This window comes from Castor canadensis, chromosome X (genome assembly GCF_047511655.1).
Source record: "Castor canadensis chromosome X, mCasCan1.hap1v2, whole genome shotgun sequence".
NCBI classification, from domain to species: domain Eukaryota; kingdom Metazoa; phylum Chordata; class Mammalia; order Rodentia; family Castoridae; genus Castor; species Castor canadensis.
In genome coordinates, this window is record NC_133405.1 from 102535127 (window position 1) to 102549574 (window position 14448).

The 14448-nt window shown below is 38.8% G+C and overlaps 1 protein-coding gene across 1 annotated transcript in view; it reads left to right on the forward strand.

Annotated features, from left to right (window-relative positions):
• Efhc2 (EF-hand domain containing 2) overlaps nt 1-14448 on the forward strand; it is a 183877-nt gene that overhangs the window by 64842 nt on the left and 104587 nt on the right. Inside the window, exon 3 of the mRNA XM_074062727.1 lies at nt 6942-7092. Within this exon, the coding sequence (XP_073918828.1) occupies nt 6942-7092 (151 nt within the window). The remainder of the gene's footprint in view (nt 1-6941; nt 7093-14448) is intronic.

Below are 14448 nucleotides of genomic sequence, written 5' to 3' on the forward strand. Positions count from 1 at the left end.
GCAAATAGGGCTATTTTGACAGTTTCTTTACCTATCTGTATTCCTTTTATGCCTTCTTCTTGCCTAATTGCTCTGGCTAGGAATTCCAGTACTATGTTGAATAGGAGTGGAGATAGTGGGCATCCTTCTCTCGTTCCTGATTTTAGAGGGAATGGTTCCAGTTTTTCTCCATTAAGTATAATGCTGGCTGTAGGTTTGTCATATATAGCTTTTATAATGTTGAGGTACTTTCCTTCTATTCCTAGTTTTCTTAGAGCTTTAATCATGAAATGGTGTTGGATCTTATCAAAGGCTTTCTCTGCATCTATTGAGATGATCAAGTGGTTTTTGTCTTTGCTTCTGTTAATGTGGTTTATTACATTTATTGATTTTTGTATGTTGAACCACCCCTGCATTCCTGGGATGAAGCCTACTTGGTCGTGGTGAATGATCTTTTTGATGTGTTGTTGAATTTGGTTTGCGATTATTTTATTGAGGATTTTTGCATCAATGTTCATTAAGGAGATTGGCCTCTAGTTCTCCTTTTTGGAGGTGTCTTTGCCTGGTTTTGGGATAAGTGTAATACTGGCTTCATAAATGTGTTAGGCAGTTTTCCTTCCCTTTCTATTTTGTGGAACAAGTTAAGGAGGGTTGGTGTCAGTTCTTCTTTAAAGGTCTGATAGAATTCAGCAGAGAATCCATCAGGTCCTGGACTTTTGTTTTTGGGGAGACTCTTGATTGCTGCTTTAATTTCATTTTGTGTTATAGATCTATTCAGTTTATTAATATCCTCTTGTTTCAGTTTTGGATGATCATATGTGTCTAGAAATCTGTCCATTTCTTTAAGATTTTCAAATTTATTTGAATATAGGTTCTCGAAGTAGTCTCTGATGATTTCCTGGACTTCCATGGTGTTTGTTCTTATTTCCTCATTTGCATTCCTGATTCTACTAATTTGGGTTTTTTCTCTCCTCCTTTTAGTCAGGTTTGGCAGGGGTCTGTCGATCTTGTTTATTTTTTCAAAGAATGAACTTTTTGTTTCACTAATTCTTTGTGTGATTTTTTTGGTTTCTATTTTGTTGATTTCAGCTCTTATTTTTATTATTTCTCTCCTCCTATTTGTTTTGGGATTTGCTTGTTCTTGTTTTTCTAGGATTTTGAGATGTATCATTAGATCATTGATACGGGATTTTTCGGTCTTTTTAATATATGCACTCATGGCTCTAAACTTTCCTCTGAGTACTGCCCTTTTTGTGAGCCATAGGTTCCGGTAGGTTGTGTTTTCATTTTCATTGACTTCCAGGAACTTTTTAATTTCCTCTTTTATTTCATCAATGACCCATTGTTCATTAAGCAGTGAGTTATTCAGTTTCCAGATGTTTGCATGTTTTTTGTCTTTACTTTTGTTGTTGAGTTCTAGTTTTATTGCATTGTGATCAGATAGAATGCATGGTATAATTTCTATTTTCTTATATTTGCTGAGGCTTGCTTTGTACCCTAGCATATGATCTATTTTGGAGAGGGTTCCATGGGCTGCTGAGAAGAGTGTATATTGTGTAGAAGTTGGATGAAATGTTCTGTAGACATCAAATAGGTCCATTTGATCTATTGTATATTTTAGATATAGGATTTCTTTATTGATTTTTTTGTTTGGATGACCTATCTATTGATGATAATGGAGCATTAAAGTATCCCACAACCACTGTGTTGACATTAATATATGCTTTTAGATCCTTCAGGGTATGTTTGATGAAATTGGGTGCTTTGACGTTGGGTGCATATAGGTTGATAATTGTTTTTTCCTTTTGGTCTATTTCCCCTTTTATTAGTATGGAATGTCCTTCTTTATCTCGTTTGAGCAATGTAGGTTTGAAGTCTACTTTGTCAGAGATAAGTATTGCTATTCCTGCCTGTTTTCGGGGGCCATTGGCTCGGTAAATCTTCTTCCAACCTTTCATCCTAAGCCTATGCTTATTTCTGTTGGTGAGTTGGGTGTCCTGTAAGCAAGAAATTGTTGGATCTTCCTTTTTAATCCATTTCATCAAACGGTGCCTTTTGATGGGGGAATAAAGTCCATTAACATTAAGTGTTAGTACTGATAGGTATGTGGTAGTTCTAAATGAGAACTGTCATTTAGTTGTCTTAGTTGTTTGAAGGTTTGATTGTGTGTACCTAAGTTGAGGTTACTCGCTACTTTCTTGCTTTTTCTTTTCCTATAGTTTGGTGCTCCCTGCCCTTTCATGGTTATGTTGGGTTTCACTTTCTGTGTGCAGAATCTCTTGAAGAATCTTTTGTAGTGGTGGCTTTGTGATCACATATTGTTTTAGTTTCTGCTTATCATGGAAGACTTTTATTGCTCCATCTTTTTGAATGATAGTTTTGCTGGGTAGAGTATCCTGGGGTTGAAGTTGTTTTCATTCAGTGCCTGGAAAATCTCACCCCAACCTCTTCTTGTTTTTAATGTTTCTGTTGAGAAGTCTGCTGTGATTTTGATGGGTTTGCCTTTGTATGTTATTTGTTTTTTCTCTCTTACAGCTTTCAATATTCTTTCTCTAGTTTCTGTACTTGTTGTTCTGATGATGATATGCCGTGGGGTAGTTCTATTTTGATCTGGACTGTTTGGTGTTCTGGAGGTCCCTTGCATCTGTATGCGAATAGATTTCTCTAGATTTGGGAAATTTTCTGTTATTATTTTGTTAAACTGTTACGTATTCCCTTTGCTTGCACCTCTTCTCCTTCTTCAATGCCCATGATTCTCAGGTTTGGTGTTTTGATGGAGTCAGTGAGTTCTTGCATTTTCTTTTCACAGGTCTTGAGTTGTTTAACTAATAGTTCTTTAGTTTTTCTTTTAATTACCATTTCATCTTCAAGTTCTGAGATTCTGTCTTCTGTTTGTTCTATTCTGCTGGATTGGCCTTCCATTTTGTTTTGCAATTCTGTTTCGTTCTTTTTTCTGTGGTTTTCCATATCCTGAGTCCCTTCCTCTTTAATGTTGTCTATTTTTGTCCTGAGTTCATTTATCTCTTTATTAATTGTGTTCTTTGTTTCACTTTGGTGTTTATACAGTGCTTCTATGGTTTGTTTTATTTCTTCTTGTGCTTTTTTAAATTCTGTATTTTTGTTGTCTTGGAATTTCTTGAGTGTCTCCTGTACATTTTGGTTGACCATATCCAGTATCATCTCTATAAAATTCTTATTAATTACCTATAGTATTTCTTCTTTTAGATTGTTCTTGTGGGCTTTATTGGGTTTTTGGGCACAGTTTATCTTCATTTTGTTGGATTCTGGATCTGAGTATCTGTTTTCTTCATTTCCCTCTGGTTCTTGTACTAATTTTTTGTTGTGGGGAAACTGGTTTCCTTGTTTTTTCTGTCTTCCTGTCATTGCCCTTGGTGTTGTTATTGTCCCTGTACTGTGTGCAATTAAGTATTTTCTAGCTTGTGGTAATAACAGTGGTGATATTTAAAATGGAAGGGTGAGAGAAGATGGAAAGCAAAGAAGTTAAAGAATAACGGAAAAACAAATAAACAAACAAGTAGAAAAATCACAGCAAACAAACAAACAAACAGAAGTTTCAAAGATATAAATAGGGAGAGATAGTGTACAGAGAGAAGATTTTGAAAATAAAAAATAAAAAATAGAAATAAAAAATAAATAAATGAAAAAAAATCTCCAAGTTCAAATGCAATAAAGTTTCAGTCTTAATAATTTTGGTGTTAGTTCCTTAGCCTCTAATCCTGGAGATGGTGTCACAGAAGTATATCTGTCGTTGTCTCATCAAAGGGGAAAAAAACTAAAAAAAATAAAAACACAAAACAAAAAGAACCCCACAAAGTGTCCCAAGTTCAAATGCAATACAGTTTCAGTAGGTTTTTCAGCATACAGGTATAGTTTGATTGTTGTCTCATCAAAGGTAGGGAGAAAACAAAAGAGTCTGGAGACAGTTCTGTGAATGGCTATCTGGGGCTGTGGCTCACCTGCCCACTGCTGTCAGCCTGCTGTTGCTGGAGGCTTTTTTTATGCAGATCTCAGGATTGAGCTTAACACTCACCTTGCCCCTCAGGCTTTGTTTACTTAGGGTTCTCCTGGGCATGACTGCCACTGCTACAAGCTTTCCCCTTTCCAAGAACACTGGGGGAGGTGACACTGCACCAGCTTTTCAAGCCTGCGTATTTTTACAGTTCACATGGGAAGTGGGTCTTCCCCCCTCTCCTGTGGAGTTTTCTTCCCATCGCCACTTTTACAAGCTTTCCTGCTCCTGATTGCTGGGCATGTGCTGCTGCTTCTGCCTTCTCTGGCCAGCTTGTTTATTTACAGCTCACATGGGAAGTGGGTCTTCTCTCCTCTCCTGTGTGGTTTTTCTCCCACCAGCTCTTTTACAAGCTTTCCTGCTCCTTGTTGCTGGGCGTGTGCTGCCACCCCTCCTTCTCCAGCCGGCTTGTTGTGAGGGATTTCCCCTCCCCCCTTCTTCAGCACTCAGGGCGCCCTGCCCTCTTTGCTACGTGTCTTTTTTGTTGTTATTACTTATTATTCAGTTTTTTCCTTTTTTCCCTGGGTGGGGGTCAGTTTGTCCAGGGGGCTATGCTGATCTGGCCCAGGATTGTCTGTGGGAGTACTGTGTCCTGCTTAGCTCACCTTGTGGTCTGCGTCTTCCCAAGCCGTCTGGGTGCTGCTATCTGGCGGCAGCATGGGAGCCCTCCTGGTTTCTCCATTTAACGTGAAGTAGAGATGCTATTCGCAGGCTGGAGGTGTGGAGGAATCAAAGTGTTGCCTGTTCTCAGTGGTTTTTCCTGTTAGGTGTATCTCCAGCGTCTCTCCAAGATTTTACTTTAGGAGGCATGCTTTCTGCTTCCTCTCTCTAGCCTCCATCTTGGAATCCTATCTAATGCATCATTTAATTGATAAATATTTTAATGATTACATACATGACACTTGTTGTCAACTGACATGCCAGTTTAGTCATTCAAAAATTTTTACCAGTAGCATTCAATTCATAGGGATGGGTGAGAGCTAAGAATATTTTCCTCATACTTTCCTGTCTGATTACAAAGAAAATAATATCTCAGGTTGATTACTACCTCTCTTAAAAGCTCATTGAAGCTCCAGCTCTCTGTTCTTTCTGGTGTACCAACATCTTTCCCCCCTATTTCATTTTTATTCAGATATAATCCACATAACAAAACTCACCATTTTACAATGTCCAACACAATTCACTGTCTAACATTTTTTTTCTAATTGAGGTAAAATTCAGATAATAAAATTAACCATTAGCCATTTTACAGTGGACATTTCAGTGACATTTAGGATATTTATAGTGTATCTATCTAGTTCTAAAACATGTTCATCCCTTCAGAAGGAAAAACCTTGTATTCATTCAACAGCATCTTACTTGAAATAATATAATTGTGACAGCCATTCTAGTGCTGAAAGTTAGCTAATAAACTAACTGGAGTCAGGTAAGGTTAAGTCCCTCAAGAAAGCAGCTAAACATAAGACCATTTTGGAATGAAGCAAATGGTGCCTATTTATTAACATATCTTAACTGTGTAAAGAGGTTTAATTGTGATCATTCCATTCATGCATACAATGTACTTTGATCACGGTCACCCCCTTTTAAAATAATTTTTAATGGGTTTCCTTATTCTGTGTTCATTCATGCATTTAATGTACTTTGATCATATTTACCCCCTCCCCCCATCACCTTTTTTTATCCAAAGGTGTCATTTTGAAGGATATAGATTGCTGGACTCAACAGATTCATAGAACATGTTTCTGTAAGGATAGTGCCTGGTCAATATTGGTAATTGATCTGTGCAATTTGAATACAGTCATTTCAGTAACTAAAACTCATTTCTAACTTCATTCATGGTAATTAACAAAGTTTCTCGTATTGATCAGACATTTTGTTAGCTATTTCTGAAGTGTGGGCTTCTGATAGAAATATGCTAAACTCTCCAGGAATGTATCTTCTTAATTAGGGTAACTGACCACCCCTAGAGAATAGATTGATATACATATTGTTGAGTTATATCATGTGCCCAATTAACTTTTGCAAATTCAGTTATAAAAATTGATCAAAAGTAAAAGGCAAAGGGAATATTTAAATGGAGCTCTCAAGGAGTCTGTGCCCCAGGTCAAGCTTCAAATGATAGTGTAGATGTACTTTTTCCACAATTGTCCTCAGTCTGTGAATAGGTCACCTTGTTGGGAGTGATTCCAAAGGTTAAAGACATCACATGGCACCTAAGCATAGAGACTATTTCAACTGGTCTTTAAAAAGAGGCAGACGGTTTTGTGCTTTAATGTGGGGAAACAAAAGGAACTGTGTTTTACTTGCTGAGAGGCCGTTTTCCAAAGTGGTTAGAAAATTTTAAAAATATTTTGACTCTCTCTGATTTTTACCATAACCACTTTAGTATCTACCTTCACCCCCACCTCCTAATGTAAGATATCTGGGTCTTGTATTGAGGTTCCCAGAGAAGTGTAAGAAAATGTCAGCCCTGCCTTTTTGAATTTTCTCCAGCCAAATAATCAGTGAGAGCAAGAGTCAGATAATTTTATTCCAGAACCAAGGTAACTGTGTGTTATTTTTAATGGGAAAAATAACAAAACTTGTTTTCATTTTGACAGAACAAATATTTTATGTCTCTTAACACATGCATTTAGAATCCCGCTGTGAAATTACAAGACAGCAGTTCATTTTATGGTAGAGGTGAATGATAGATTTATTGCTTGAATATTATTTCCTTGTTCTAAACAGATGGTGATGAGAATGTAAAATAAACTTTATGTACCATAACCTAGATTATATCTCCATTCTCTTTGCTGATGTGTAGAATGTATTCTTGGAAAAAATCCCCTTGACTTTTCTATTTACATGCAGAAAAAGTATACAGAGACTATCTTTATTGATTTTAAGTTTGCTGAATTTTTTTCATTGTTTCTAATTATGATTCCAACAGGTATTATCTTTTGATGCCTATTTGGAAGATGAAGTGACTGAAAAAAGACAAGAAAACTATAGAATAAGATACTATAAAATCTACTTCTACCCTGAAGATGACACAATTGAAGTAAATGAACCAGTGGTAATAAATAGTGGGCTGCCTCAAGGTATCTATTTAGCATTATCATTCTCTCACTTCTCACTTCTGCCTTCATATACTGTCTTTCTTTAGCTTTTAAAGATTCCATGCTAATAGTTAGATATCTAACTTGTTGCCAGTGGTAGATATAAACATGCTGTTAGCAAGTAGTGATAGTGACTGATCAGCTTTCTACCCTTCACACCTTAACTTTGGCCATTTCTCTCATTCCTCTGTGGTATACTGTATCCTTTCAGTTGCTCTAGAATGGAACTTTCCTGTGTCTTTGACTTTATCCTCAAAGCTGTTGGTCTCTTGGCCATGACTGCATCATTTTGCAACACCCTCTGAAGAGAAGAGTGTTTTCTGCTGCCACTTTGACACTGCTACACTCTCTTGAATTTACTGCCATTTGTTTCAGCCACCCTCTCCTCATCCTCATACTGTTAACTAACATCATTTATGGTAATTGACAAAACATTAGTGATACCTGTTTTAGTAAGTTTTGTCATTGCTCTGATCTGTTACCTGGCAGAAACAATTTAAGGGAGGAAAGATTTATTTTGCTCACAGTTTCAGATCATCTGGTAGGGACGGTGTTACAGAGTGAGAAGTTCACATTGTGGACGAGAAGCAGAGAACAAGAGGAAAAGGCCCATGGTAAGATGTAGCCCTCAATGACACACCTCCAGTGACCTACTTCCTCCAACTAGACCCCACCTTCCACAGTTCCACTACATTCCAGTAGTCTATTAAAATTTTAAATCCTTCATTGAGTAAAGCCATTAAGTAGGCCAGAGCCCCCATGATGGAATTGTCTCTGGAAATGCTCTCACAGATTCTTCCAGAGATGCACTTTCTAATCCAATCAAATTAACAAGATTAACCATCACAGTACCTCAATGGAGAGTCCTTGTTCTTTTACCCCATATATGTCAGTCATTTTTATCTGCACTCCACTTCAGCCACATGTAAGAGTTACTCTGTGACATGGCCACTAGAGAAGCTAATACTAGGTACCATTATTAATTCATGGAAGAGATCAAGGGAGCCCAGTGATTTCTTCTCTTTGTGCTATGTGTTCTTACTTAGGATGATGCTGAATTCTGGAGCCCTTCAGGGGACAGTATCCACAGTGGTGCCTGGACTGAAAATTTGTTATATGAAAGACAGAGTAGTGGAAAACTCTGTTTGTTATAGGTAGTCCCAGTTGTGCCTGATAAAAGTCTTCAGGTATCTAAGGGAGTATCTTATGGAGGAGGGTGACCTTATCTTCTCTATTCTCAAGGGTGGGATCTAAGGGTCAGAATTCAGGTCAGTAAGAGAAAGAAATTTCTAGTGGAGTGCTGCCAGAAGTTGTACTGGGTGGCCCTGATTGGACTTGGGGGTAGGGACCTGGTATAGGGTGGAGTGGAGAGTCTCCTGTTTGTTCCTTCATTGGTATAGATAGCTGCCCCTGGGAGCTATGTCGGGTGTTGCTTTTTTCCCTGACAGCTCAGTAGAGGTGTTGGAGGGGAGTTCAGTGTTTGTTTGGTGGTTGGTGGAAATAACCTTCCAAGGTCCTTTGTTACCTGAGGAGCCATAATTCTTGGGCACGATGTCCTTTCTTTGTGTTTTGGAGTATAGCCACCTGCAGTAACTCCCACTTTGAAATTGCCATCTCTGATTGCAATCTCTATTCCTTTTTCTTTCCCCACTTGTTCATGCCTACATACGACCCTGTTCTTCATTCTCTTAGCAAAATATACTGAACATGTCCATGACTTTTTGACCACTTTACTGTCTTCCAAATCCAAGCTCCTCTTATGTCTTTCACTTTTTCTTTTGGTGGTACTGGGGTTTGAACGCAGGTCCTTGTGATTGCCAGGCAAGTGTTCTACAACTTGAGCCATGCCACCAGCTCTTTTTGCTTTAGCTTGTTTTTAGACAGAGTCTCAAACTTTTGCCTGGGCTGGCCTCAGACTATTACCTTTATTTCCCCTTTCCAGGCAACTGGGATTACAGGCATGTATTAGCATGCTCAGTTAGTTTTTTGAGATGGAGTCTTGCTAACTTTTTGCCTGGACTGACATCAAGCCATGATGATCTTCCTGTTTCTGCCTCCTGAGTAGCTGGGATTAAAGGAATGCACCACCACTCTGGGCCCTACTCTCGCCTCTTGACTAGAGGAATGGAATAGCTGCCTACTATATCCTCCCTGTCTCCATTTCTGCTCCTCCCCAAATCTGTTCTCTATATGTGGCAGCCATGGTGTTGCCTGGGATATTACCTTGAAGCAGTGGTGATCTCCAAGAAGCATGCACGTAGGGCCTTGCCAGAAGCTACAAAACCAAATTAAAATGCACGAGTCACATGATAGAGTAAAATAATTTAAAGTGCCTAGGGAGAGCTGGGAATGTAATTCACTGGTAGCCCTTGCCTAACATGCACAAGGCCCTGGGTTTCATCTCTAGCACTATAAAATAAAACAAAGCAAAAGCTAGACAAATAAAAATAAATGCACAATGAGAAGCAAGGGGGAAAGAGACAGGATAGTTTTGCACACTTTGGACCAATTTTAAGTGGGTAGAAGGTTGACACTGACTGAATCCTGGGGTAGGCAATGGTTCTCTCTCTCTCCCTTCCTTCCTCCCTTCCTTCCCCCTCCCTTCCTCTCTTCTCACCCTCCCTTTGTTTCACCAGCCTTGTGTGCAAATTGTATTGTTTGGAGACCAGAATTGAGGGTTAAGCAAGGAGAAGCACAGATAGAAGGGGCCCTGGACCAGGAGCAAACACTTGCTTAGTTGGAGAGATGTAGAGAGATGAGTGTGCCTGGTCACAGCTGTAGCTCGCCAGTAAGCCTGCTGAATAATAATGGTTTTGTTTGTGTTTCTTGGTCAGAGGGCGCATAGGGTTGCAGTGAGTGTCGCCAATAAATGAGTGGCTGAATTAAGGCCTCATGAATATTGAGTACTCATGAATATTTAGTGCCACTTGTATATTTAGTGCATCATGAATATTTAGAGCCCAGGTGCGTCATGTATATTTAATACCTACTGAAAATTAGTTATCCCTTGGTCCTTCCATCCTTTCCTTTGTATGTTTAATACACACATCCTACTTAACTGCCTTCTTACCATTTTTTAACACATCTTACAATTTCTAAGTTGCTTACTAGCTATTTATTTAGGTCTGATGTCTCCATAGTGATATACTACAATGATTGCAAAGAGGAGAAAGAAGGATTTGGGGGCCAGGGGCTTCTAAGAAGGTCATCATACAACCTCACTTAGCGTGGAATGGACTTCTCTTGATGCTCATGAGATTGAAGTTGTTTGTATAGTCTGGCTTCATTGTGTCTGGGGCTTGGGATGATGAATTTGGAGCCAGTCAGCATTGCCAAGAACTGTTTGTTGAATACCTACTCTGTGCCAGGCACTTTGCTGGGTTATAGGAAAATAAACAAGAGAATGAGGCCCATAATGCCCCTATTTCATAGAGCTTATAGACCAGCAGGTGGAGAATAAAGAGAGCATGGTGACTAGTCCAGGAGATTGACAGTTTTGGTTAGAAAAGTTGAGTGTCCAAACCAGGAAAGTGGTGGTAGGAATAGAATGCAGGGAAGGATGTGAGAGACAGTTGGTTGAATTGGTTGGCAGAGCAGACAGGCTTGACCAGTGACTGAATATAGATTGTGAGAAAGGGGAATATATCTAATGGTAAAGTACCTACTTCATCATTATCTTTTTTAATCTCCAAACACCATGTAATGTTGCTGCTGTCTTTGGCTGCTTTTTCTGAAGAGGAAACAGGCTTAGGGAAGTGATTTGCTCTATCTTAATCTTAACTGAATGCCTCAAAGGTCTTTGTGGTCAAAAGGACAGTGGTAACTTTGTGAGGCCCAAGAGCATGCAGCACAGAGCAGGATTGTAGTTAATTTTGGTGGGTGTGTTTGGGGCATGAGGCCTTGAAGAGGTTGGGGCATGTGTATGTTGATGCTCACTAGGCAGATAGAACCTTAGAATGTGTTGTCAGGAAAAATGTCAAGACTGGAAATGTGGATTGGGAATTGGGGTGCCCAGATCATGACTAGAATCAAACCTATTCTACTATGGAAGAGGAAAGCCCTGTGAGGGTGGTACAAAGAGGAGGATTTGATTGGATGTTTTTGCTGGTTTTTCTGGTAGAGGGAGAAGGCAAGGATCAGTATGAGCTGTTCCTGTTCTTCTTTGTGTTCCAACTCACACACTATCCACTCCCTAGTCATTACTTGGAGAACTTATGACTGAATGATAAATCTTTCAGGAAATAGGGAAGCACTTTAACATTTTAAAGAAGGTTTTCACAAACCTTAAGGTTAAAATATGACATTTTATTTTGTGAAAGCTCAGGCAGTTTTAGACTCTTTGGGGGTAATTTTTAACATATATAAGGTGAGCATGTATTAGAAAATGTTTAAACAATTATTTAATAACAGAAGGAGAAAATTTCTTTTAATTTCTGTGAACATCTGTTTTATTTAAGTGTATTTGATTAAGTGAGTGACAGTAGTGCTTTAGCAAAAAATATTTTCTTAAAGGTTTTTCATATAAATACTTTGCTCTGACATTCCCTAACTATTTTTTGCTTTTTTTCTGATTTCATGACACCAAATTCGCCCAAATGATAGACTAGAGGTCACAAGACATCCTAAATCTGTAATAATGACTTGGAGTATGTTTTTATTATTATTACTTTTAAAGTGAAGGCTCACATTTTTGTAGCTCACTGGCTTCTGTCCAGTGTGTCTTTGTTTCAGTAAACTATCCAGGAAGAAATATGAAATACAACTTCTAGGAGAATCTTGGAAAGGCTCTTATTAAGACTACTTTTCTCAGCCTCTTGATTTCAAATCTCACAAACGCAGATTGAAAAGGCAAGTAGTGATAGTCATAATGATGCACTTGAAAATCATTTTTATGTAAGAAGGAAGGGGTTCATAAAGACTCAGGGAAAAAAACCTAAGTAAAAGACTATTTTAAAGTCTCTTTGGAGCCGGGTGCCAGTGGCTCACGTGTGTAATCCTAGCTACTCAGGAGGCAGAGATCAGGAGGATTGCAGTTTGAAGTCAGCCTGAGCAAACAGTTCCACCAGACCCTATCTGGAAAAAAAAAAAAACCTTCACAAAAAGGGCTCAAGGTGGAGTGGTGTGGCTCAAGGTGGAGTGGCGTGGCTCAAGGTGTAGGCCCTGAAGTTCAAGCCCTAGTACCATAAAAAAAAAGTCTCTTTGGAAATTTTCAGAATTTCTGGTTGCTTACTATGGTCAGGACATCTCTGTGTGAAGGTGCAGCTCAAAGGTTATGGACAGAATTTATAATAATCATACTAGGTAATGAAATTGAGTTTGTCAACAGAGTGGACAAACCTGGAGTGCTGTAGCAAATCCTGTGGAAGCAAACCCGAATAACCACTCTGTCATTAAGCTTTGTTTAGAGAGAAACCAGTCTCTTTTAAAATATTTAGAATGAAGATTCTTGTTAAGGAAGGTCTGTTTGGACAGTGCATAGTTTGAAAAATCATTTAAACGCCTTCTTCCAGATTTCCTAAATTAAGTGATAAGAGGTGGAGGAAATGAACTTAATGAGTCAGTGGTTCATACCTCACTGTGATTGGGGTAGGTAGTGTTTCTTCCAGTTGTGTCTTTTGTGGCCAGGGCCTGCCTTTCATGCACCTGTGGGCCCTGAGGAAGAGTCTAGGGATCAAATTTAGGCCCTGTGCGCTGATGGCATTCCCATCACTTCTCACAGGGCGTTGATATTTTCCCAATGAACTTGGGGCCAAATGTACTTGTTTCTTGTGGGCCTGACCATTCAGAAATCAGTGCAACCCAATGAATTGTTGAACCATCCCCCATTTTAGTTGTCTCTACTATCATGTAACTTTTTTTAGAGTAGAGGTAGTTTAGACTAAGTCAGAAACAAAAGAGGCACCCATTAGCTTGGTACCAAAAATAGGCATTCAGTTACATGCAGCTTCTAATCAGAATAACATGTTTTTAATACTCACAAGTTCTTGTTGGCAAAGAGATTTGTATGTGTGTTGTGAGGCAAATAAGCCACTGTCACAATTTAAGGTTTGCTTTCATTTCTTGCCAGAACACCACTTTCTTTTGGATTAAATATGTTATATTTATACAATTTGTTGTTGTTCTGCTGGAATGTAGTTAAAAGAATTTTACAGTAGGCAAGGAATGTCAGGTAAGCCCAGTAGTTTCACCCTTAATTGTCTAACAGAGTGATAGTCAGTCCAATATTGTCATTTCCAAATTAGTCTATCCTAAAGAAAAGATGATGATTAGAAACATGCCATTGTTTCTGGCATGGTCTGTACCAGTTTCTATCATTTGGACAGTGGATCATCAGAATCTCCTAACCCACCCCAGAAGTTTTTATTCTGCAGGCCTGGGGTTAAGAACCGGCTTTTACATGGTTATTAGTACATCCTTGGTTAGGAACACTGATGTCCACTAATGGCTTTTTTTTAGCCCCTCAATTGGTTGCATTATACTTTTTAAAAAATAGGATAATTTACCCAAATGAAGCAAATGTAACTACACAATAGAAGCCAGTCATTTGTATGCCATTCGTTTATATTGGGCATATACTGTATCCCATAAAGTAAAAGAGGGACAGCAGAAGGATTGCCAGATAAAATACAGCACAACCAGTTATATTTGAATTTCGGAGAAGCAGCAAAAAAGCTTTTAGTGTAGCTATGTGCCAAATTATTTCATAGGACATACTTATAGTAAAAATTTATTCATTGTTTTTCTGGAATTCAAGCTTAACTGGGCATCCTGTATTATAGCTTGCTACATCCACCAACCCTAGAGGGTGGACACTGGGGCAGGAATTATCACTGAATGGAACAAAGTAGAATTTAAGAGTGGAGGAGAGTCATTAGTCTGAAGGTAGGTGTTTGGTACATGGTGGCTGCTCAATAAATATCATGGAAGGAATGTAGGGAGGAAGCTACGGAAGGACAAGGGAAGGTGATACACGATGGCTGTAACATTATGCAGGCATAATAAATGGTACCAGGTACTTGAGGGATCAGAGAGGGAAAATCCAATATTCACTAGAGAAGATGGCATTTGAATGGTACCTTAAAAGTTCCCCCAGATAAATATGGAAGAGAAAGGTGAGAACAATCAAAAGGAACAAAATGAAATAAAAAGCTGAGAAAGTGGTAGGACAAGGAGTCAGGAAGTGTTTGGGAGTTGCTAGAGAGTGTGCAAAGAAAACTAGGCAAGAGGGTAGTAATGCAGGAGGACATTAGGGCACCTACGAGGCTATTGTTTTGGTGCTCATTTAGTGGTCAAGGGGGAGATACATAGGGTTATTATTTCTCATGATTAGATGTGGGA